This window comes from Leuciscus leuciscus, assembly GCF_965113295.1.
Source record: "Leuciscus leuciscus genome assembly, chromosome: 4".
In the NCBI taxonomy this organism is placed as follows: domain Eukaryota; kingdom Metazoa; phylum Chordata; class Actinopteri; order Cypriniformes; family Leuciscidae; genus Leuciscus; species Leuciscus leuciscus.
Genome location: NC_138728.1, coordinates 12,726,285 through 12,753,151, shown reverse-complemented (window position 1 = coordinate 12,753,151; position 26,867 = coordinate 12,726,285). Strand labels below are relative to the sequence as shown.

Sequence of the window (26,867 nt, the reverse complement as noted above, 5' to 3'; positions counted from 1 at the left end):
AAGTAAATAAAGTAGTCTGAGAAACTGACTTCATGTAAATATGTATGGGATTAAGTATTAAATGGTCTGATTGCAGCATTTAGCTGCAGTGTATATGTGGTCTATGTGAGATATTAAAAAAAGAGATGAAGGACAGGGTCAAGGAGAGATGACCATTTTAAAAGTGCTAATAACTTAATACTGCTTTGTTGAAAAAATATATATCTGTGTGCGCTCTAGAAACCTCCATTGTAAGAAGTTGAGGTTAAATCCTGGTCTTTTTATTTGACATGACTTATTAAAACGAATTATTGTTTGCCATGTAAATGTAATATTGTTGTTAAACTGAATCTAAATGTTTTTTGTTTTATTTTGAATCACACATCTACAGCAAATATGATCAGCAAATCTATGTCCCCCTACCAGATATGTCAGGTTCTGAGTCCCACCACTATGCAGTGCATGGCCCCAGAGCTTCCCTACAGTCTGAGCTGGCAGAAGGAATTGCCAGAGAGACCTGATGAGTTTGGCTTCATCTTGGACAATGTTCAGTCTGTGCTGGCCCTCAACAACACCAACTTCATCTACTACCCGAATCCAGTGTTTGAACCACTTAGTGTGTCTGGGGTCCAGGAGCTCAAGCCAGGGTCTCCCATCATACTCAAGGTAAATCAAGAATTAATCTAAATCTCTGCATTATCTGTCTTTCGATTTTCCAATGCAGTTGCTACATATGTTTGTGAATGTGAATTTCAGGGTAGGAACTTCCTCCCTCCAGCGCCGGGTGGCAATGGGAAGCTCAATTACACTGTTCTGATTGGAGATAAACCTTGCACATTAACTGTATCAGATACTCAACTGCTCTGTGAATCGCCCAATCTGACTGGCCGTCACAAGGTTCTGGTAAGTTCTGGTGAAATACTGGGGCACATATCCACTTTTCACAGTGACCTAATGCTTTAGGGACTCTGTGGTTATTTTACTTTCTGAGAGGCTACAGAAATAGAAAATATGTCCCCAGTAGGACTTATTAGAGCTGGAAAACCTAATAAAAACCTTTATGCTTCTCAATGAGAAATCTGGGTGGCTGCCTGCCTCACTACTTGTTGACAGTCGTACAAGAGAAAATGCAACAGACCCTTACAGCCATGAACTCGCAAAAGGAACAGAAACATTGTACCCCTCTGCTGTTGGGCCTTTAGTCTTACTATAGCACAATAATATCAAATAAAATATCTCCTTCCCTAGATGTATTTTGATTGGATAACAAGATACCACACAGTATTGATTTTAAATACAACAAAGTATTGATTTTTTTCAAAATCTATGCAAAATATGCTCCTTTTTAGGCTCGTGTGGGTGGCATCGAGTTTTCTCCAGGTGTGGTTCACATCACTTCTGACAGCCCTCTCAGCAGCACTGCCGTCATCAGCATTGCAGGTGCAGGAGGCCTCCTTATCTTCTTCATTGTCATTGTCCTCATTGCCTACAAGCGCAAGTCCCGCGAAAGTGACCTCACCCTCAAGCGGCTGCAGATGCAGATGGACAACCTGGAGTCCAGAGTAGCCTTAGAGTGTAAAGAGGGTAAGTAGTCTTGGGGGGGAAGTGGATTAACAAAGTGATGTCAATTCAGATTATGAGTTAGAACTTGCTCAAATTTGCAAAATCCTTGAAACAGTAATAAAAATACTTAGAAACAGCCGCTGCATCATTTCCAAGACACACATACAGCAGTGGCAAGGCCAGAAAGTGAGTGGAGAAATACTAAAATTTTACGATGCATGAGATAAAAATAGGGATGCAAATGATGAAAATAAATATGAGCCAAAAATATATGCCTAAATTGAAAATAAAAATGTGTCTTTACTTGAAAATGTGATCTGTTAGGCATCATGCATAACAGATAGTCTTGTGTCATATGTTGTTGGAAAGGTCTCAACTAGCAGAATAGAACAAGCATAATTGTTTCAGGTTGAGACCAGACGATTCCAAGTATATGTAAACAGTATATAACTTTGGGATTTGGGCCGCGCTTTAGTTTGTAGCTTCACCAAATATTAGTAAACCACAGTAGAACATAGTAGCACCCAAACACAACCTAACGTGTAGATCTTAAGAAAATCCTCATAGTGGCATTACATTCTGCTTTGCTAAAAGTATACGACATCGGAGATCTGATCGTGTCGCGATTATGACGACGATGCAGTGTTTTCTAATGTAATTTGACAACTTTGGAAAGGTCAACAAATAGAAATGGATCTCCGGTATGGTGTGTGTATAGTGTATAAACAATGAGTAAGGACCAATCGGGGTCTGTTTTTACAGTGGGAGTGTGCTTGGATTGGATTCATCACTCAGATTGACAGCTCTTGCATTTAGAATAGAAGCGCACAACTGGAAGATCAGCACTCATCTACTAGGATCTTATTACGTTCATGTATTTGAGCAAATATTGACATGCATGCAGTATTTTTCTTCTTTCCCACAAAAAAAACATTTTTGTGTCCCATTTAATTGGGTGGACCAGTGCCACCCTGGCCCTTATGTAGCCCTCGCCACTAAGTTTCTGTGAAGTTTTTATTAGTGACCTCAACCTATTTGTTATTCATGTTATGTGTCTTCCGCAGCTTTTGCAGAGCTGCAGACAGACATTCACGAGTTGACCAGTGATCTGGACGGAGCTGGTATTCCATTCCTGGACTACCGCACATACACCATGCGAGTTCTGTTCCCTGGCATCGAGGAGCACCCTGTCCTTAGAGACCTTGAGGTAACCTAATCATTTTAATGATGCAAAAATGTTTTGTGCAATAATAAATTTGCATCCAATGGGCCAAATTTCCATCCAGATGTACATTCATATATTTACATATTCATGTATGCATGTAATTACTGCATTGTACCTGTGTGAGGAACAGTCACATTAAAGCTACACTGTGTCATTTTTTAAGTTGATTCTTAGCAACAAACACTTTGTTCTTTCAAAATTATATGTGTTCATTCATGTGTAATTACTTCCACCAACTAATCAAGTATTCTCGTAAGCGTAGAATCTGCCATTTAGAATACATACGAGCGAGTCGCTCGAATGTTGGCAGCCATGTTGCGCCTCCATCTTGAAAATACATTAGCCAAAGAGGGACATACCTGGAAATTCAAGCTTCACCTTTCGCACTTTTACACTCAGTGGCACCATGACGAATGCGAGGAATTACTCGCAACTGCCGGCAGATTTGAAAGCCTATTGAAGATGTAGGATCACGCCTATTCTCGAGGACATATAATAGAGTCGCCAAGGAAGCGAAAGAGAGAATTAAAACGACAACACTTGCACCGGCTCTGTTTTTTGTTTTTTCTTTACCTTTCCCTCTACCTTTAGCTTTCCCTCGCACCTCCGTCGCATCAACTGATCTCTGACTCTGCTCACGGAGAAAATTATGTAGCCTACGCTGTAAACATTGCCTTACGTTATTAATCTCGTTCAATATACAGAATAACAATCACTGATACTTTACTAAGATTTGCTTGCATTCATTTGGGAACCTGATAGCTGATTTTAGCAATTAAATGGTACCAAAATAACGAAAACGTAAAACTATTTTTCGTTTTACATAGAGGTTCGTTTTCTAAAGTAACCTCATCACTTGAAGGAACACTCATGGACAAAGTCGAACTGGAAGCCATGTTAATCTTGTAATAATACGGCCACCGTAGGAGTTAAAACGCCCTTGGAATGGGAGGAGCTAGAAAGTAATATTCAGTTGGTAGTCATATACAATTTCACCGCTAGATGGGAGAAAATCTTACACAGTGTAGCTTTAATGGCTGCTAAGTATATTTTTTGTTCTATGTTTTTTGTTTTTCTGAAGGACTAACAGCACAGTGGGGTTGTTGGGAATTAAAGCTGTCACTATGCTGTTTGTGTTCACCCTCAGTAAACAAAAGGCAGCAGCTCTCATTATAATCTACATGCAGTCTCTTTCTCGTGCTCATTTTTTTCTTAAAGTAATGAGCTGCTCTTTGATTCACAATCATTCTTTTGTTAATAACAGTAATGACATGTGACACAACTGTTTTTTTTCTGAGTATGGGGAACAGAATTAAAATCTAATGCATGGTACACCGAGCTACGGGTTATTTATGCCCCGCTAAGAGATTGATGGACAGTTTTAATTGAATCACACATATTTCTTCAGCCAACATACGAGCCATACCTTACCTGCTAATGCCAGATGATCTCTGGTTCTAATCAGCTATATCAATTAAGACTTAATTGGAATAAATGTCTCCTCTCTCTGGAGAAGTTTATAGTAAAATCACAGCTAATGACAGGAGCCGTCTAGAGATTCTGACAGGTATTTAATGATTATTGATGAGGCAAATCATATCAAATGATGTCATGAGGGTCTCTGCTTGGTTAATTGTTTGTCATCAGGTATTCTTAGTGCACAATGAATTCATTATAAACCAGTGAGCAGCTTTTATTAAATGTAGCCTGTTCATCTGCATAGTTTTATTTTATTTTATTTTTAATTTGATATACAGTATTTGGTTCTTTTCAGTTTAAATCCCTGAGGGTGTTTTATTGGACACTGGCAGAGAATGCTGTAGGCCAAATCAGAGGGCTGGAAAAAGCTTTGCAGCCAAATAAGCCAAGCTAAAGTTTAAGTGAGCATTCTTATGAGTTGCTTAGCTGAAGGGAAATCTACATGAAATAATGCCCTAATTGGATGCTTTTCTCAGTGAAACAGGACATTCAATGAGTAAAAAATGTAGGGCAGGGCTTGATTTTATCCATCAAACAGTAATAAATAAATAAATAATAAATAAAATCTTAGGAATAACATGCACTGATAAATCATGCAAAATACCAAAACTGTGTTATTTACAAAGTAAATTGTGTCTAATTTGATTTCATTGATTCAATGAGTATGCTGATGAATAATCACATTCAGGCTGTGAATTTTCATCTGTTTGTAACTGTTGTTTTCTCTTTTTTACTGCAGGTCCCAGGTTACAGACAGGAACAGGTGGAGAAAGGCCTAAAACTGTTTGGACAGCTTATCAACAACAAGGTTTTCCTGCTGTCCTTCATCCGAACCCTGGAGTCTCAGAGAGGCTTCTCCATGCGAGACCGCGGCAATGTCGCCTCCTTGATCATGACTGTTTTGCAAAGTAAACTGGAGTATGCAACCGACGTGCTCAAGCACCTGCTGTCTGACCTCATTGACAAGAACCTGGAGAGCAAAAACCATCCCAAACTCTTACTCAGAAGGTACTTGAAATATGCACATGAAAAGCCATCTCAAAAATCTAGTCCTGCAGTCCAGTGGGTTTTACTGATTATAAATGCCCCTCGTGTGTGTAATCAACAGAGCACATGTTCTAAATTTTGGGATCATTTCAATCTGCCATATTCTAATTATAGTTAACTCCATTGATGAGAGCAGATGACCTCTGTGAATTGTCTTTGAAACGTGGACTCTACAGTACGCTGAATAGGAATAATTGCTTTTGGGGACATTAAAATGCACACTTTCTCTCCCAAACATGGAATTCACTGACATGCTCATCATTAAATTGTAATTAGGATTAATTAGCTTGAGATCCAATTAACAGTGCACTAAAAACCTACTGAATGTAGGGAGATATGTGAAGCTTAATTCCCCATGCAATCAACTTCTTTGTATCTCTGTATTTCAACAGCATAGAAGGCAATATTATTACTATACCATATTGATATTTGGACAACTATACATATTTCTCCTCTCCACTCATTTGAACTCTTTGGGTATTTTTTTTTATTAATGTTCTAGCAGTTGATTTGTAAAGTTAGTTGGCTGACACTTTGGATATATATTTTTTGGGGGTAAATAGGGGCTCTTTCTGAGAAAAATAATGACAAGGAACACAAAATAATTCATTGGTCAAAACAAGCTTGCTAATAGCAACAGGATGATAATTTGACAACTACAAGAGAAGCTCCTTGACTGAATCATAACTGATTCAACACTCTTGATGGCAAGCGTGATTAATTGAAACAAGTAAAGGGAAGATTAATTGCACAAAGAGCTGCTGTACATATAGGTGGTGAAAAATAAGATATTTTTCTTGTTTCAGTCAAGCTTCTGTCAGGGACAAAAACAATCCTGTCACATTTTTGTAGGCACCTGCAACATCTGCACTTTGCGGATGTTGGCTACAATGTCCCATTATAACCTGTAGTCCAGTGGCTCCTCTCAACTGGTTTTCTTTAGGATGCAGATTTTACATCCAACACAGTAAAAACAATTTTTATAAATGTTCTTAAAATGAAACACTGAAATGTTGCCACACGTGCGTTTTTCCAATGAGCCGGTGTTGCATTTTTGGGTTGTGATCCTCCAGTTGAGAATCCCCTTTTTTAGTCCATATATTTCAATGGATGACCCTCACTGGTATATGGAGTGATCTTCTCTACATGGAACCTGTCTAACCTCTAACACCTGCTTAGCAAAGCTAGATACAGAGCACTGGGCCAGAACAGTGAAGCTTAATCTGTTGTCTGAGAATAATTTTCTCCTCTCGGTCTCTCTTTCACTGCATGATTTCTAAATCTGTGTTTAAAATGCAGAGAAGCAGGACATCTTTGGCAGAAGCCTCCAACCAGCTTTCCTTTCCCCATTTCCAAGAAAGCGCTTGCGACAGCCGCCCCATCTGTCCAGCCTCAACCTGAGTTCACAAGCACACACAGGCTAACTAACTAACGGGCGGCTTCTAGAACCATCTGTCGTATTTCTCCCTCTCCTTCGCTCCCTGCAGCCCACTCTACTCATCTACGATTAAAAATAACCTCTCCGATTGTGCAGCCCATTTTCTCTATATGTATGGCATCAGCGAAGTCCACGTGGGTCTCCTGTTCCTGCATATGCTTGTACACTTATTTTTACTCAGACTTTTACTGACCAGCACATTCAAATTCAGTTCCTTCACACACACACACACACACACACACACACACACACACACACACACACACACACACACACACAGTCATGCAGAGCTGAATAGAAGTCCTGTGATTATTCTCTGGGGATAATCCTCAGTGAAGGGGGACCATGGTTACGCAGCGGGACCCGACAATGCAGCGAGCGGACAATCTTCTCCACGTGAGGCAGAGTGCGAAAATGAAATTATTCCTAGCTTCAAGCTGTGTTCTTTAACACATGTGCATTAAGGAGGGGGACATTCCGGGGGTTTGTTTCAACAGACGATTGTTTGGTTAAGAAAATAATCCCTGTGATGCTGCAAGGTGCATAACGTCAGCACATTAGCCAGGTGTGTGTGTTCCTGGCCACCTATTAGCTGAAGCATGAGACTAAGTCTCAGTACTCGGTCAATGCCACATGTTTAGCAACACTCTTAAATCAAATAACACACATTTGCTGTGCAATATTTGTCATAGAGTGACAGTTCTCATTTTGACTCTAGAATCATAAACCACTCTCAGGTCCTCGAAGTTGGTAGAGCTGGCTGTTCACATCCATTTGCAGTGGCAGAAAGCAGCATCAAATGTAAATGGCCTTTTCTGGATGCGAGAGATGTGGAGGAAGATATATGGAGCTCTTTCCTCACCCCCTTTTTCTTGTTTATGGAGCATAGCTCCAATGTGCCTCTTTGCGCATTCACCGTGGAGGAATCCTCCAGACGATTTTACTTCGTTCCACTTTGAAATGGCTGTTTAATCAGGGGGAACTAAGCACCAGGTGATGCCACATCCCATTCCTCACCACTGGATGGGCATCACTTTTCCTGCCTCCCTAAACCAAAGCCAAACAAGAGCTTGCTCTCAGTGCCAATGATATGTGACATAAGGATTTGGGGGACAGTGATAGTTGGTTGCTCTTGGCCCTGTGGCAATGTTATGGAGAGGTTGTGCCAGGATTGTCTGGCAACAAGGCTACTTGTTCCCCCTTCGGTGAGCCGAGAGGTAACACAGGATATGGGTAAGTGAGTTTATGGGGTCTTGCCAACAATAATTACCATCAAATCAGCCAATAGAAAAAGAAAGGGAAAGCTAATGGGAATAAATGACAGTACACAGAGGCGAAAAGTTTTCTCACTCTTGCCATTTCCTTTCTTTATCTATTTTTTTCTGTACTACGCTACAACTCTGGGTTTTCCCCCACCTACTGTTTCTCTTGTAAATGATCCAGGCATTGAGAACAGTCGGGAGTGAGGATGATTACAGGGCAGTGTTAGGATGGAGATGAAAGGAAAGATGAAACGTGACCCTGTTGACCCCTGGACCAGTCCTCCTTTGGCCCACTCAAAGCAGTGGCTACAAAACAAGGGGACACTAATCCTTTCCAGGTGTTGCGCCAGCTTAGTGGGCACATGCAGACACGCATGTACCCATGGTACTGCGCAGCGGCAGGTCTTCGTATGGCAGTGGGAGAGAGGGAATGCAGGTGGCAGCTGGGATGCAAGGCGGCAGAGTAGGCATAGACACACACACACACACCACAATGCTGTAATCCTGAAATATTGATGCTCTGTACCATGGCTCATTGCAGGGCGCCTTGGCAATTCACCAGCTCCCTGCGGCACACAGACTAGAGACACCGGATCCATGTATATTGGGTTTCACTTTGTTATAGTTATTATGTATGTACATCTCTCATGCCGGATCAGAGCTTGTGGTCCAAGCGAAGGTGTTAGCCAATCATGATGTACTTCGACGCACCCCGGCCCTCCATTCAGCCACCTTCTTTTGTAATGCGATACATTTAAAGCTCAATAGCCGGACTGTAGGGGGGAGGAAATGAGTCCGGTCTTATTCCAGGCCAGAATAGGTTCACTTGGCATCAATCCAGCTGGATCATATAAAGGCTTTTAATTGGGTTTCTTGTATTAGGGTCTCATGGATTATTGTGGTAATAAAGACAGCCTGCAGATTGAGGCTATAGATTCCAGAGCGCAATTCATGTTCTGGCAATTATGTTTGTTTAACAAAGTCCTATTCATTAGGAGACACCGGGCTTTGTGAAGTGAATTTTTCATGGTCGTGGTAATCGCATTTGTGTGTGACACTTGCAGTGATAATCGTGGCTTTGTGCTGCTTTTATTTATTTATTTACACTGTTTGTTTGCTTATTTGTTTTTCAGAACGGAGTCTGTGGCTGAGAAAATGCTAACAAATTGGTTCACTTTTCTGCTATACAAATTCCTCAAGGTAAGTTAGCTATTTAAATGTGAATACATTGTGGGTGCGTAACCACATATTCAGGTCTGGGTGGCCCAAATGTAATAATTAAAAACCAACGATTGAAATTAAATATCAACCATTATTTTGAATAATCATCAGCAAAGAAAAGAGACTCACTCACCTTCAAGGTAATTTGGCACATGCACTGTTGAGCACAGAGAAGTCCTGCGGGAGCATTGGCAGTGATGCACTACAGGTGTTTGACAGAGGGGAAAGTGTCTGTCTAGTGTATAAATGTGTGTTGGTGTGTATGTACATCTGTATGCGAGTGTGCCAGCATGCACTTTTAATCAAAGAGGGTTTAAAGTTGGCCAAGTCTTGCTGACTCAAGCGTTTTTCGGTTCTTATAATGAGACGGTTGGCTAAGCAGGTGTTTCTCAATTCTACATATAGCACTGTGACCGTCAGCACCACTGCAGTCCTCTCTAACACTTGTCATTAATCTCTTAATAAACACATCTGCTGCAATCAGAACATGGCATGTGCAATTTCAGAAATATACAGAAATTTCCTGGATTCTGGAATGCACAAAGCAGGCAATAAATTCTGGAAGTCAAGGCTGTTTTGTCCAGTCTGGTTTAACGGATTAGACCTGAGTGAATGAAGCTGAAACATCACTCGAGAGCTTCAGGATTCATTTAAGCTTAAATTGGCCTGCACTGTAAGAGAAGGACTTTATTGTGACCTCATCCATGCGAAACCATAACATTATTATTGCAGTCACAAAACATTGATTTGAGTATTATTGAACAGTGCTTGACCAGCTGCCCAGACCACTAGTCATTTCTCATTTCAGCAAGCATATTCTAGCCAAATTCAGCTAGACACAGTACACTTCAGCTTAATGCCTTCCTCAGGGTCTTCAACAGGGGGGTCTGCCAATTGTTGTTTAATCTTAATGTGTTTTTTCTTTCTCAAAAATACTTCTGTTAACATGTTCAGCAAAATGTTTCATTGTCCCTCCCACATTAAAATGTATTTAGAATAATTAAAATGTAATGTAAAAAAGTATTTGACTCTGTACATCAATAATGAAAATTTTATTGTATTTTTTTGTGGCTGCATATTGTCAATTTAATCATAACATAGTATGTAAATACATACAAAATACAAAAACTCCAGATCTAGCTTAACTATCAGTGAGTGAAATTGTGGTGTCAGTTGAAACTGACGCACTAGCACCAGAACTGTAAAGCTCCGTTCAAAATGTCTATTACTGTAACTGAATGAGGGAATGATAGCCCACATTCTCTGTAGGTGGTTGGTGTGAAATTTAAGAGAGTGAAAGTGACAGAGTGCCTTTTTTTTCCTTGTGTAGGAGTGTGCAGGGGAGCCCCTCTTCTCTCTTTTCTGTGCCATAAAGCAACAGATGGAAAAAGGCCCTATCGACTCTATCACCGGAGAAGCCCGCTACTCACTCAGTGAAGACAAGCTCATCAGACAGCAAATTGATTACAAGACTGTGGTAAGGCTTGGATGACATGTTGGATGAGGGAAGGAAAGATGACCGGTTTTGGAAGGATAGAGAAGGAGAGGAGTAAACTAAAATAGGAATGAGGAAAAAGACAAGTATAAATGGGTGAGGAAGAGGCTAAGTAGCGTGAAAGTACTGAGAAGCAGACGGGTGTGCAGGTATAGAGAATGGGAAGGTAATTTGTTTGGGTTGATGCAGCAAGCAATGCCCACAGTCTTCATTCCTGACAGGGAACACGCAGGCTTGTTAAGACCTTTGACCTGTCTGCTGTCCTGTGGTGATTGGCAGTGTTGTGTTCGGCTGGCCACTGTGACAGGCATGAGCTAAGCCTGTGTTGTCAGGGCTGCACGTATGCCAGGACGGGCTGTTTACAGGGACAGCACGTCAGAATGCTAATCTGTATTCTGTATGAGACTAAGAGAGAAAAAGAAAAAAGGGGAATGTGGCGACTAGTTTCGTCACTTGGCATTCGGCCCATTCCTCTGAACACCGCACTGATTTGATGACTGTAGGAGCTGTTCAGCTTCATCATCCTGTCCTCACTTCCAAAACACTTAAACAGCTGCTGATACACCACAATACAAGCCACTACCAATAGTACATTCTGCTTTCCCTACCCTGGCCATTTGCTGGTTACATTATCAATCATTTCTTACGCAATAAGATACGACAGGTTGTTATATTGACCAGTCAGCATCCACAACATTTTAACTGTATTGAAATCCCCATACTAATTTTTTTTCTTCTTCACACTTTTATGCAATTAGTTTAACATACATACTCAAACTTTTTGAAGTACTTACAAGCAATGCAATTATATATATATATATATATTCCTTAAAGCCCATACACCGTGCATTTAATTGTATTGATTCTGGTTTTGGTTCTTCAGGAGAGTCCATTATACTGCTGGACTGCAAGTAAAGGAGCTCTCTTGCAGTGTGCGATTATTTCATCATATAACAGGTGCCAACAAGGGCCTTCTTAGCCTCTATATGCTGTCTCTCTCATAAGGGCCTTTTTTTTTGACTGAACTTTGTAATTATGTCTGATGATGGTGAAGGTACTGGTGTTAATGACAGCTATCATCAGAGATAGAGAATCTAACAGGAACTAAGATGAGGAGAATTAGTGTGTTAATTGCAGACTAGTGCAAGCTGAGGTGTGTGAGGTGACGACTCCCTCGGCATGGCCAATAGACTTTTACACTTGTGCCGTTATACTTGCTGACTACGTTCACTCATTGAGAAATGCCCCATACAGGTTTGACCAGAATACTGTCATACGTTAGATCTTGTAGGTGTTAAATACTGATCCTAGAGCAGTCACTCTGAGACATGTTGTGAACACAGAATTCAATAGACATACTGAACATGATACCAGCTCTCCATGGGGCCTGAATTAACTTTTTAACAGAATTTGCTCTTTTGTTTAAGGTTACAATATTCAGCTTACATGCATGGATACATTTTAGCATTCTTTATAATCAGCTGACACACAATACATTTCAAATCATGCAAGAAGATCATTTTACAGCCACATAAATATTCATGTGTCTCCCATGCATGTGCTAATTGGAATAATTCTGTTCTGTGTCATGTAGGTGGTGAACTGCATGCATCCAGACAATGAGAAGAGCCCAGAGGTGCAGGTGAAGGTGCTGAACTGTGACACAATCAGCCAGGTGAAGGAGAAGATCTTGGACGCCATCTACAAGAATGTTCCCTATTCGCACCGACAAAAAGCTTCTGACATGGACCTGGGTATGACAAGCATTATGCTACCTTTAGATGCCGTTACCCTTTAAAACTTTTACGCCTTCATTTGCCCTGGTCAGGGGATTTAGTGTGTGAATCAATGACTTTTGCGGTTTTGGAATGATGGGTGAAATGAAGGTGATTTGTAGTCGTTACATCAATATTAGCACATGCACTGTGCACAACTGCACATGCATACATTATTTGTAATTTAACAGATAGGGTCCTGGGGAACAATTGTGATAGAGGTTTTAGTAATAAAGTCCATAAATTTCCCTTTACTTGGCAGTTTACTTGGATTCAAACCAGTAACCTTGAGATTATTAGCCCAATACTTAAAAAAAACAGTAGCAAAGTCAATATTAGGCAGACATTTTCTTATTCAAAGAGATATATTGGACAAAGCAGAGGCAGTGCATCTAAAGATAAGTTGTTTACACAATCATGTATAGCCAACAGGTTGTACACACACCTTCCTATTCAAACTGCATAGATTGTAACTTGCCAATTGCCTTTTTATCCAAAGCCACTTACACTACATTAATGTCAGAGACTGTCCACCATATCTATTTGTCTTCTCTGGGATCAGTCTTGTTCCAAGGCAAGAGGAACATGGCAGTAACTATTTATTTCATGAATAAGCTTTTTTCTTTCTTTCTGGGATTTGAACCAATAACTTTCGGGTTACATGGCAGCTTTTATATCCTCCAACTCACTTCCAACAGCCAAATTGAAGCTTTTTACTTAAAAGGATAGTTCATCCAAAATTCTAAATTCTGCCATCAAAATAAGATATTTAGTTTATTTAAGATATTACTTGTGTTTTTTCTTCAATTTCTCCCATTTCTCCCAATTTCAAAGCCATACAGGTTTGAAAGGACATGATGGTTAGTAAGTGATGACAGAATATTTAATTTTGTGGCAAACTGCCTCTTAAAGAGAATAAAGTTAATTTGGGATGCCAGTAATTCTAAAGTTGATCAATACTTACTTCTTCTGGGGTTTGAACAAAGCAACCTTCGTATTTCAACCCCCGTACTTTTACCACTAAGCCACTGCTGCCTCCATGCATGCGTGAAACGTACATGCTGATAAACAAATATCAGCTGTGACAGTATGCTTGAGTTTATTTATACACGACTAATTGACAGGTGGGAGCATCTCACAGTTACTGGGAAAAAATAGCCAGACTGATAGCCGCATAGAGCTATATTTTCACAAATTCCAGAATCGGATTGTTTATGCTGTACACTCCTCGTTCCACATTGACTAGACGGATCTGTTTTTTGCAAATAGCATATTTCTCAAGCCATGGCCTATTGCTAGTCTATCCATTAGGGAATGGAACCATGATAAGTGAAGAAATAATTTTACCCTCTTTTGACAGGCTCTCCTGTGTAAAATGCTTCATGGGCCCCGTGGGGCAAGTGTGTTGTTTTATTATTGTTTTATTAGGGGGGAGAATTGGACAATGTCTGAGGGAGTGTGTGCGAGTGTGTTGTAAGATAAAGCAACGGGCGTCCCCGGATGAGAGGAGGCATCTCGGCATTCCGTAAACGGATCTCAGTGTCTCCTGTGCACCGGCACACTCTCTGGCCCGATCCGGAGGCCAGATAAAGATAATGGGTAATAGGAATGAGGTAGCCTCCATCTCCTCGATCCCTCTGAGACAGATTGGACCGGAGTGTTTCTGTTTTTAATTCTCTCTGTCACAGCCCCCTGAGGGCAGGGATGGAGGGAGGGAAGAATGAGAAAGTGATGCAGACAAATCAATGCACTTCAGCCAATCCCAGTCTCTATTTTAACAATTTCTTTGGCTTGATTCTCTATCCAGCTATATCCTGCTGCTGTCGTTTTTGCTCCTGTTCTTTTTTGTTTTCGGCAAAACACTTTATTTTAAGGTGACGTGGTTACACGTTACTACATGTACTTACTATAGAAATAACAGTAAATTATGCATAATTACAAGTAACTAACCCTAAACCAAAACCTAACTCTAACCGTAACTCATGTAGTTAAGTACATGTAGTTCATTAAAATTACTCAGTACTTGTTTGAGTAAGTACAATGTAACTACATCACCTTAAAATAAAGTGTAACCTTATTTTAATTTATTTTCCGTCCCTTTTCCTTTTATTCGCTTTCTTATTTTAGTCTGTTTTTTGTTTTTCTTTTCCTTTTTGTTTGTTTTCAAAAACTTCTCTTATTGTTTCTTAATTTTTTCTTTTTTTGTCTTTTGTTCTTTTTGTTTTTGATTTTAGTTTCTGTTCTCTTTGTTTCTGTTTCTCTTCTTCTTTTAGTTTATTTCTTTCTTTTAGTTTTTTATTCTTCTCTCTGTTTACTCTTCTGTTTGCACTTCGAGCCTAGGCTCATTTGCATGTTTATAGACAGTACTGTTGTGAGATATAAAACAATGGTCTGGCGTCTCCTGGAGATTTGAAGTTATTCTCATCACCCAGAGACATGTTTCATCATCCTGCTTGTGATTGCAGTTTTGCTTCTCTGGTTAGGATCAGAGCAAAAGTTAGCAGCAGGCGGTGTGAAGAGGCCTCACTCCTCTAGCGTTCCAATCATACATTTATTTTTAGCAGAGGGGAGTCCAAAACAAAAGAACAAGAAAGACGTCTCTCTTGTTCCTGGCCATGTTTTCCGTACATCACATTACAAAGGGATATGTTTATTTTATTCAGCACTGATATCCATCTCATCACAGTTTACATTGCTGTTTTTGCTGAGGCTGCAGACAGTGGCTGGTGTGTGCTGAGGGGAGGGTGGGAGAATATCTTCGCATTTTGTTGTGCATCTCTAGTTCAGTAACTACAATAAGAGCAAGCTCAGCAGGAGGCTTAACGTGGTCGATCAGGGCCGTTTGGGCACAAGATGCTCGACCCACTACAGATAAAAAAGGAAGTGGCTTTCAGCAGTGGCTGTAATCACGCCCATCGACGCCCATCGATCCACTGGCCACGAAGGCCCAGCTCTCTAACAAAGGGCAGAAGAGATTAATTTACCTTTCCTTCCTCTCTTTCTCAAATGCTTCTTCATGTACCCTTATTTTCTCTCTCGCTTTCATTTCTTTCTCCTCCTCTCTCTTAGTATAGACTTTATCCCTTTCCTCTTTTCTGTTTCCGTCTTAAGTTAAAAGGTGTGGTTTTGAGCTCCACTTTTTTTTTCAAAGCTGAAGAAAGAGAATCAATTTTAAGATTACTATATGCTATAAATACCCGCATATTTATCACCACAAGAAGTTTTTGTACTAACACTAAGATATGCATAAAATTGTCTAGTGTCTGCTTGAGTCCGGAAGCTTAGTGGCTTAATGCACTGAAAATATTTAAATAAGGAAAAAAAACTTGTTTTGTAAAGTAGCTGTATGTAGTTTTTGTGTTAAAAATCTCAATTTAACGGACAACTCTAAGATAATCTCTTTAAAAAAGAGAATGATTTAATGCAAAATATCTTTTTCACTAGGGCCAAATGACATTGTATCATTGAATTATGCACTTTCTGTAAAAATGGGTTGAAATGATCTCTATTGTGAAAAGTGACATGCACATAAACGTGAATTGAATTGAATTGGTTCTGCTGCACTTTCAATATTACTGTATTAAACGTTGGATTTAACTTCTTTGTGTTATCTCGTTGCAGAGTGGCGTCAAGGCAGAGTGGTACGAGTCATCCTTCAGGATGAGGATGTTACCACAAAGATCGAAGCTGACTGGAAAAGACTCAACATGTTGTCTCATTACCAGGTAAGATCTTGTGTGTGGACTATTCACTTCTAGGTAAACTCACTCCTGTAATGGGGCGTTCAATATGCAGGTTAGTCATACAGTTAGAGGTCCAAGACATGAATGCTTCAGAGCGGTAGAAATCTGCATTCTCTTTTCTTTCTATAGTCTCTACCATCCCTTTTCTTGTGAGAAAGATTATCAAAGAGGCTTTGGTGTTGGCTGTTTTCTACTCAAACCGTCTGCCATCACAAAGGATTTAAGCCTATGAAATCTACCTTAAATCAGAAGGAGGATGAGCATTGCTGTTTTCTATTTAAAGCAGCATCTCCAGATGTCCCAGTACATTTAATCTGACAGCAGTGGGATGCAGGTGCAGGTGGAGCTGTTGTCTGACACCCGGGTTAGATGATCTAGCTAATGACTTTTGATAAACAGCTCTCTGTGTGATGTGAGTTTTAGCGTGGGCTTTCAATAATAGCGCAGATTCTGACAGAGGAACTAATACTGGAACAAAGAGATTTGAATGTGAGATGAATGTGTTTTATGAGGCTCAGAAGTGTAATGCTCTATTAATGTTTGTCTCAGATGTAACAAGGAACCTTTATAAGGTGATTAGTAAAAAAAAAAAAAGCTGAGCAGAGAAAAGGTTTCTATGATGCTAATTGCTTTTGGTTTGTGCGTCTTAGTTGATCTTGTTTAGGGAAACATGCACACTATTAACATTCATTGCATCTCAGCCTTATCAAGGACCCTTTTGCCCTCATTGACCTCTATAATAGAGTTCAGTCAAGGCACTTCCAGGTCATTTCGAATACAGAGTCTGACTGACAGATCTCTTACGTGGTGGACAGGGACCATTGAGTTTCAGAGGTCAGGTATGGCAATGCTGTCTCAGCAGGGGACTGATAAAACCTGTCTATCTGCAATTATATAAACACTTAAAGTGTGAAGAACCCCAGACTATCTGTTAGGCTGGGCGGGGCTGTTTTGGCTGGATAGGAGACAGGCGGCGCTTCATTACGGTGTAAATAATTTCCTTCATAAGCCGCCTTCCAAATGAGCTTTTTGAGAGAGAGGAGTCTGCACAGTACTTAAATTAAATGTCACGGGGCGGCGCATGGGTGCAGGGCTGCAAGCGGCAGGATGGATTAGCTGTTGATTGGAATCGGAGATGAGATAATGAAGACAGAAGTTAATTCATTTTCAGTCGGGGAGGGCATGCTATCCTTGACAAAAAAGCTATCAGACACCCTAAGCCTGTTAGAGTTGCTGAAGAGGGGGAATAGACATCCCGTGAACCCCTGTACCATATTCCAATTCTTCATTTCTGTCCTTGTACCACATACATGTTCTTGACTGACTTACTTTCATTCCTTCCTCTCTAATGCCACAAATTCCCAAGTTTAGTGTAGTACACAATGTAAAAAGGCATAAAGTGCTGATATGTCTGTCAAGAAGCATCCTCTGTGCATTTCTAATGTATATCTCAAGTCATCTTTGATACTTTACTCCAAATCAAGGTGCTACAAAATGCATCAGGCTCTGACATTAATCCTTTGATGTCTCCTTGGGAAGCTTCACATTGGGGTTGTATAAGCCCCATCTCAGATATCTGATGTGTCTGAATGCTATCACAGAGACTCTCTTAAAGCGTAAACTTGCTCGCAGAGGAAAGATAAAAGATAAAATATCTGCTGTTTTCTAAAAAGCCCCTTTTCAGGGAAATATAGCCCTTGTCTTTCACACAGACATTCATCTACACTGAGGTGTACACTGAGGTCTGTTTTGATTCCATTGAAGTTTGGACAGCTATCCGCAGCAGTAAACGAAGACGGCCTCACGTAGATTTAGTCCTGGGAGAAAAGAGGTTAAGGGTGTAAGAATAATGTCCTAATGGTCTGTAAAGCCCATATTCTCCCTCCCTCCCTGGTTTCATGTCCCTGTGCAGTTCTGAGCCCACACCATCTAGATCTACAAAGTCACCTCAATTAACCCTGTAAGTGCCGCAGGTATTCCAATAGCAAATTATGTAGATGGAGGGGTGTCTAGTTGGGGAGTAGAGGCCCCCACGTGTTAATTGAATTTGGCTTGCTAAGGCTTACTGTGCTTAGCAGTTGCTGAGGCATATAGTTAAATAGCCAGGCCCATCCCACCAGAAAAGACTTATTGAAATGGAAGCAGATTATCCCATCTTGTCCTCATTCATGCAGTTAAACATTTACCTGAGAAATTGATGAGTTTGACCAATAACCCAAACCCAACCATTATGATGCTGAAGACATCATACTTGTTTACAACTATTTTTAAAGAGGTCTGAATTGTAGATATATTGTGTTTTTTGTAAGCTGTCTATGATAATCTTTGTTTCTGTCTGCAGGTGTCTGATAATGCTGTGGTAGCTCTCGTTCCAAAGCAGGTCACCGCATACAACTCTGTAAACAACTCTACTGTCTCCAGAACCTCTGCTAGCAAATATGGTTTGTGTTTGTCAACTCCTTTATTCCTTTTCTTATTTTAGAATGCATTCATATCTCCAAAACAAAACACATAGCACACCAAATATAAAACATTAATAATTTACTGACTAAAGTTTCTAAAGCAGGGCAGGGTAACATTCCACCTAAGCTGCACGAAGAAAAGTAAAGGAGTTTAAAAAATAGTTTTGTCATCTCATAGGGAGGTAAGAGAAAAGCATAAGTTAAATGTGTAGCATCTCAGCCGCTCACAAAAGGGAACAGGAACGAAGCTCAAACGGAATTACATGGAGAGAGCCGAGATATTCAGGCAGCATACAAAGGTAAAAGCAGAGAAAATGAGTCTCTTTGCACTTGACTTTCCTCCTGAGACTCTGAATCCGTCCCTGTCATTCGCCCGCCATCAGTCCCTTGTACGATTGGGTATGATAAAGCTCAAGATCAAAGCTCAGGCCCGTCCAAGCACTCCCCCTACACATCAAATAGACCATTAATATAATCTCATCTCCATATACTTCCCTGCACTCTAAATGAGCCATAAAGAAGAGAGATAGGGAGTGTGACAGATGGGAAAGACAAGAAAATAAAATGCCACACATCACTTCACTCTTTCCGAATTACCTTCAAACGACATGGAGGTTCTTCAAACAGGGCGAGCAAAAGACCCCTTTTGAACCGTCTGGGTATGATGGAAAGATATCGTGAAAAGAAAGTGATCTTTGTGAGGCTGCATTATTAATCAAATCTCCACCAAGTATAGGCTAGGTTCACACAGTTAGTGTTTATGATTGACAACTTGTATAAAGTATTCTGAGGTAGTGTGAATGTTGTAACAGTGAATGCAAATATATGCACACTCACATTCCTTTCTAATTCCTTTTATCTTATTTGTCATCCCTTCCTGTCTGTCTTTTTCTGAAGGTGTTTTTGTCTTTCTTTATCAGTTTCCTTTTCCTCTTCTCTCTCTCTCTCTGTCTCTTTCCCCTGGAGAGATTGATTTCTGTTGCATCTGCCACTGTGAACCGTTTTTTATCTTACCAAATCAGGCCTTTGCCAATCAATTTTTTTTCACGCTGTGTAAACATTCATCGAGTTCTGTGTTTTTTTTAAATGTCATGGCTGATCTCTCCCTATTGGCTGAAGCATGAATATTTCATCTGCCCTGACACCTGTTCGATTTTGTGTCCGCCAAAGTGAGCGAACGCGCACGTCCACCTGAGAGAAAGCATGGAAGAGAGAAAGGGATAAAAAATTAAGCATCCATGTGTTCTAAATGATTAATATCCAATGTCCAGTACTGCACAACAAAAGGCAATGTGTTTTGTACAGATAGGAACAGATATGAACAGCTGCACGGGACATTTGTCAGCAGAGGAAGATCGAGGAACCGCCATCTGATGGGTCTTTGTCTTTTCCCTCCAACAGAAAACATGATCAAGTACACGGGCAGTCCGGACAGCCTCCGTTCCCGCACACCCATGATCACACCTGACCTGGAGAGCGGCGTTAAGGTGTGGCATCTGGTAAAGAACCATGAGCATGGAGACCAGAAGGAGGGAGACCGTGGCAGCAAGATGGTTTCTGAGATCTACCTGACCAGGCTGTTGGCCACCAAGGTAAGCTTTGCCGGCATTTGTCGATGTTGTCAATGCATCTTATCCTTTCTATTAACATATAAACCTTCTAGAATGAGGCCACAGTGTCAAATGGTTCATGTTTATGCTATTTGCTCCAAACTGCAGTTGGTGTGTCTTCTCCATTAGTTTCACTTAGAATTTTCTGCAGAGCTAGTAAACAGATGGTTAAACTTGGATGTGAAGTGCCCTGTCCATGTTTTCTTTAGGGCTAATGCTGGGAAATGAAAGTACTGGGAAGTAAATCTGCTTCCTGCAGAACTGTATGTGTGTCTGTGATTCTGACCACCAAGGAATATTCCTGATGTAACCGAGCAGGAATGACACAAGACTTTTTTTCCAACACACACATGCACAAATGCCCTGGTGATTACCCTACTGCGCTTGCAGACTGTATGTCATATTTTTAGATGGATTATTTCTGTGAAATAACCAGTTTATCACAGACACCATCTTTCTTGGTGAAAAATGATTGGTGTGACGGCACTGTAATTGACTGTTTGGCTTTCACCCCTGCAATAAATACCAGTGATCTGCCTGGGGTGCTGACGCCTTTCACATTCGGTCTATCAGTGTCTCTGAGGATGGTTGAGCTTTACCTTTTTTCATCTCCCTCCATTATGCCAGGCTTTATTTAATCGTTCTTCCTCTCTATTTTCCCCTCTTTCTGTTTGCATTTTCACAAATGTTCTTTCCTCACCTGTCTGGAACGAGATCACTTGAAGTTTAATGCTTCTCTGACTGCCAGCCTGTGTCTGATAGCATGCTTTTAAGTGTGCTGTAATGACCAGGTACATTTCAAACGCCTGCAAATAGCCACTTTGCTTTCTGGGCGACTAATGATGATGTCAGTCGTCACACAGGGTGACACCTGCCAGAACCCTTGCAGTCATCCCTGTCGCCAGCCTCCTGCAGCTGTCTCCGCGTTGATACAGGGCGCGAGTGAGAAATATGTATTTTCATCTTCATAGGGAAAAGATAAGCTGTCATGGATCTGGGACACAGTAGAATTATTGTTGTGATTGTCAGCTAACGGGATTTTTTCTTCTTCCTCGCCGACTCTTGCCGTCTGCTCAAACGGAAATAGGATTGTGTGTGCTGTGCCTTGTGCACACCTCATCCGGACGTGAAGCCGGTGCTGGCTGCAAGATACGGGCGGCGCTTTTTGATACTCTTTCTTTTTCCTCTCTCTCTCACTCACTCTTCCATGCATCCTATCAGTTCTTTCATTACAAGTGGATTAGATTCTGTCGTCTTCTCTCCTTCTTAGACTCACCGCCATTAAATCAAATTAGGGTCAATGGTGCGGGTTGGACGTTAATCCATCCTCACAAAGCAGCTTAGGTAGAATCGCTTCCGTTACGTGATATTAAAGGTGAACTTCAAAGTAACACTTTCACTATCAAAGAGCTTGATTCAGGAATGCTGGTTTCATTGGTGAGATTACTGACAGCTGGCCAAAAACACTTACATAAACACAGATAGCTGTTGTCATTACTAAATATCAGGAAGACTCATATATGAATATTAGGGCTGGGTATCGATTCAGATGTTACAATTCGATTCGATTTCGATTCGCAAGCTCTAATTCGATTCGATTTCGATTCTCGATTCGAATTTCGATTCGATTTTTCCAATTTCGATTCTAAATTAATTTCGATTCGACTCACTCAATGAATATTAAATACAAATCCTATATTTATTAAAAAAAGAAAAAGAAAAGAAAAAAAAGTGAACAAGTTTTCAAGTGTTTAATTAATAAAAAGAAATTAAGAGCTACAAACCTGTATATTAAACTCTTTTTATTTTAGGTACACTTGGGTACATTAAAACAGAACCCAACTCTATATTTCAAATGCATACAATGAATAGACAGGATTTTGATGCAAGATGAAAAATTGATGCTGAAAATTGGACAAGTCAGAACAGTCGCATGTCTTGATCAAACAGGTTAACAATCCTCACATAAACCAACATATAAAAACGTTGCATATAATATAATATGTGCCCTTCCTGTCTAACAGCTAGGCCATACAGAAATTGAATAAAATGATCAAACAGTCTGTGTTGCATTAATTATAAATTATATATTGACTAATCAAAGTTACAAAAGTTCTTTATTCAAGAGCAGTGAGTGTTTTTCTCTGTTCTCTTTGTTCTTTGATTAACTTAAATGACAGAGATAATTAGTGGCTACAGTGTACTGTCCCTTTAAGACCAGCCGCTGTTGACAGAGACGCGGAACTCACACGCGGACTCATTCTCTCACGAGGCACAACTCTTCACGTTCGTCATAAGACTGCTCTTATGTTATAAAGATACTCGACAAAAATACATTTTGGCATAATTGTGTGTGTTCTTCGTTCAAGCGCGAAAGATAATTCTATTCTGTGCTGTCTTGTGCGCACGCACGATATCATCGCAAGTTTTTCTGTCACAGTCATGACAGCATTTTGGCAGCATTTTGGTCATATAGCCTAATTGCGTATAGGCTTGTCATCATAGCGATTGCGATATGATTAAACGTGCAGCACTAATTGAGGTTATTTTATGATTTAGATAAAACTACCATAAAATCTCACAGCATTAGCTATAAAATTGAGTTTGCAAGCCTATGAACAGTGGAGGAAAACTAATACATAAAGATGGAAAAAAATCGATTCTTGGCGTTTGAGAATCGATTTTGAATCGACCACATTTTAAAAAACGATTAATCGAAAAATCGATTTTTTTGCCCAGCCCTAATGAATATCATATATATATAATATCATATAGTCTCTGTAATACTGACAACACCAGTTTGTTTAAGTCATTTAATCAAAGCATATAGGGACAGAGAGGATGGGATGGGATGGATGAAAATGAACCCTCTTCTCCATTCTTTGTGGTTCCTCAGGGCACTCTACAGAAGTTTGTGGATGACCTGTTTGAGACCATCTTCAGCACAGCACACAGAGGAAGTGCCCTTCCTCTTGCTATCAAGTACATGTTTGACTTCCTGGATGAGCAGGCCGACAAGCACAGCATTCACGACCCGCACGTCAGACACACATGGAAGAGCAACTGGTAAGTTGTCTAAACATAAATTCATAATCATTATTGTATTCTAAAATTTGTATAAATTAATATAAAAACATTTTTTATATATATATATATATATATATATATATATATATATATATATATATATATATATATAAATTGTCTGACTGTTATTATAGTTTTACATATGAAGAGTTCAGATGCAAAAGCCTCTAAATGCCATCTGAAATTTTCTTATAGAATGATCATTTTTATCAAGCTTGTATATTTAAGTTCAGTAATTTCACTTAAATGACAATAGGTAATCTTCATTGCCATTTAAGTGAAATTATTGAATTTAAATATACAAGCTTGATAAAAATGATCATTCTATAAGAAAATTTCAGATGGCATTTAGAGGCTTTTGCATCTGAACTCTTCATATACATATATGTACAGTGGTGGTCAAAATTGATGGCACCCCTGATAAATATGATAAAAAATGGCTGTAAAAAATAAATCTGCATTGTTTATCCTTTTGATCTTTCCTTCAAAAAATTTGCAAAAATCTAACCTTTCATTGAAGTAAAATAATTGAAATTGGGGGGTAAATCACATTATGAAATAAATGTTTTTCTCCAAAACACGTCGGCCACAATTGGTGGCACCCCTAGAATTTTTTTTATGAGAAAAATATCTCTGAAGTATATTCCCATTAATATTTACCTTTATTAGCACACCAGGGTGACTAGGAACATGAAATTGTCCAGCTATGACTTCTTGTTTCACAGGAGTTTAAATATGAGGAAACACAAAGGCCAAATTCCCTGAATCATCCATCACAATGAGTAAAACCAAAGAATATAGTTCTGATTTGCAGCAAAAGATTGTTGAGCTTCACAAAATAGAAAGTGACTGTAAGAAAATAGCTAAAGAATTGAAAATCCCCATTTTGACCATCAGGGAAATAATTAAGAAGTTATAATCAACTAAAGATGTTACGAATATGCCAGGAAGAGGACATGTGTCTATATTGTCTTAATCCACAGTGAGGAGGAAAGTTTGAGTGGCAAAAGACTCTTCAAGGATCACAGATGGAGAATTGCAGAGATTACTTGAGTCTTGGGGGACAGAAAGCCTAAAAAAAATTATCAAACAACCCCTACATCCCCACATGTTGTTTGGGAGGGTTTCAAGAAAAATCCTCCTCACTCCTCCAAAAACAAACTACAGCATATTCAGTTGTCAGACACGACTGGATCTTCAAAAGGGACCGGATTCTGTGGTCAGATGAAACTAAAAAAAGAGCTTTTTGCCAGCAAACCCACCAGATGTGTTTGGTGCAAACAGGGATGAAGAGTACCCCATGCCTACGGTTAAATACACTGCTGGATCTTATATGTTGTGGGCCTATTTATTTGCTGGAGGTCCTGGACTTCTTGTTCAGATACATGGTATTATGGATTCTAGCAAATAGAAACAGATACAAAATCAAAACCTGACAGCCTCTGCTAGAAATCTTATAATGGGCCTTGGTTGGATCTTCCATCTTCCATGGATCTGGGAATCTGAAGGATCTGGAGAGATTCTGTATGGAGGAATGGTCTCTGATCTCTTGTCAGTTATTCTCCAAACTCATCAGGCATTATAGGAGAAAACTCAGATCTTTTATCTTGGCAAAAGGAGATTGCAAAAAGTATTTAATAACAGGGTGCCAACAATTATGGCCAGCGTGTTTTGGAGAAAAACATTTATTTTATAATGTGATTTCCCCCCCCACTTTCAATTATTTTACTTCAATGAAAGGTTAGATTTTGGAGAATTTTTTTAATGAAAGATCAAAAGGATAAACAATGCAGATTTATTTTTTACAGCCATTTTTTATCATATTTATCAGGGGTGCCATCAATTTTGACCACCACTGTATGTATATATGTAAAACTATAATAACAGTCAGACCCATACGAGCAGACATCTTGATATCCCTTCCCTGATGTAGCTGATGTTACCGTGGACAATGAGTATGAGAGAAATTAATAACACTCGTTTCCAAATTAATTTCACCCAACCAATTTAAAGCCACGTCCCCATGGTGGAAGGGGGTTGTGGGGGTTAAATAAACAACTAGCAGCTCCAGTGAGAAAGGAAGAGGGGATGAGATGAGAGGGTGGAGTGGATGAGAGGGGAAAGGAAAGCTTGGCACTACATTTAATGAGTGGTAATCTATCATTAGCCTCTGCCAGCGTCCCATCACGCACCACCCCAAAGGGGCTGTGGGGGATGAAGTGATGATATTGATGTGAGGGCACGCCAGGGAGGCGGTGGGTAAAGTCCCCTATTTACTCTGTTTTATAGACCTAATTTCCCCCATCTCCCCCCGCAGTGTGTTTCAGGGCCATTTGAGAGTGTTAAGTGTTTTTGGAGAGCACAGAGGGTCACTCTTGCATTACACATTAATGGAATCGTTCTCACAAAGAGTGGAACGTTAAATAGCGATTTATCATCTCGCACTCATTGCCAGGCATGACATCCCGATGCCATTCTGGTGTCTCTGATATTTTTTAATGTGCGTGAGAGGGTCTTCTACAGAACTAATGCACTGCTACCCAGCTTTTGCTGACAACTAATGTCTCTCACAGAGAACGAAATAGCTCTATTTTCAGATATTGTACACAAAACAACAGGCTCAGCTTTATCTATGTGGCTAGATGTACTGCTGGCAACACACAGGCCATTAATTGGGCCAATGCTGTGTGTGGGGCATATTTGCTGTCTGTAGAGGATTTTAACACTTTAAAGCTAAATGCTTTAGGCTATGAAAGCACAGCCATAATCATTCTTTTGTTTACAGCCTGTTAGCATTTGCTTATCGATTCTCTTTACCAATTATTATTGTTCTGAATGGGATTTTGGTGTATTTGTGTAGGGTGTACTAAGGGGTTTCTCATTTTGATTGATTTTGCAAAAGAGACATTTCTAGATCCAGATGACAATCAATCCAGATGGCATCTTAAGATGTCCAAGTCTCTTCCTTATCCTCTTATTTAAGTGTGTCCTACACAAACACTTCTTTAATATTAGTAGCGAGAATAACAGTCTAGACCACCCAAATCAGGTATTGCAGCACAAAATCATTCATCTACTTGAACCAAGCACATTTGAACCTTTTTAAAGAGCTGAAAGAATTTTTCAAACAGAATTGTGACCATTTGCACAGTTATCTGATTCACGTGGGTGAATCTCATGAACATCTAGACTGACTTTTATCAAACCCAAAATAATTTATTCAAGCAAATCACAACCTAAATGATGGATTCCCCAGTTTGTTACAAATCACTTTTTCAAATGCATCAAAGGATGCCTTAAGCATCAGATCTTTAACCAAAGCCAGGCAGAGATGGATTGCTGATGGACGAGACTCGTGTGAATCATCCATCATGTTATTGTCAGTCTTGTGACTGGGCGAGGGTTGGGCGGTACAGAGTAGAAGCTGTCAATGCAGATGCAGATAATCAAAGCAGGTTGTTTGGCTGGGCTAAATTAACTC

The 26,867-nt window shown here is 39.9% G+C and overlaps 1 protein-coding gene across 1 annotated transcript in view; it reads left to right on the top strand.

Annotated features, from left to right (window-relative positions):
• Positions 1-26,867, top strand: part of plxna4 (plexin A4) — a 216,330-nt gene that overhangs the window by 177,020 nt on the left and 12,443 nt on the right. The window contains exons 18-29 of the mRNA XM_082166984.1: positions 406-645; positions 736-882; positions 1,329-1,563; positions 2,607-2,749; positions 4,986-5,254; positions 9,127-9,193; positions 10,545-10,691; positions 12,304-12,463; positions 16,106-16,209; positions 18,569-18,668; positions 20,091-20,281; positions 23,196-23,365. Of these exons, the coding sequence (XP_082023110.1) occupies positions 406-645; positions 736-882; positions 1,329-1,563; positions 2,607-2,749; positions 4,986-5,254; positions 9,127-9,193; positions 10,545-10,691; positions 12,304-12,463; positions 16,106-16,209; positions 18,569-18,668; positions 20,091-20,281; positions 23,196-23,365 (1,973 nt within the window). The remainder of the gene's footprint in view (positions 1-405; positions 646-735; positions 883-1,328; positions 1,564-2,606; positions 2,750-4,985; positions 5,255-9,126; positions 9,194-10,544; positions 10,692-12,303; positions 12,464-16,105; positions 16,210-18,568; positions 18,669-20,090; positions 20,282-23,195; positions 23,366-26,867) is intronic.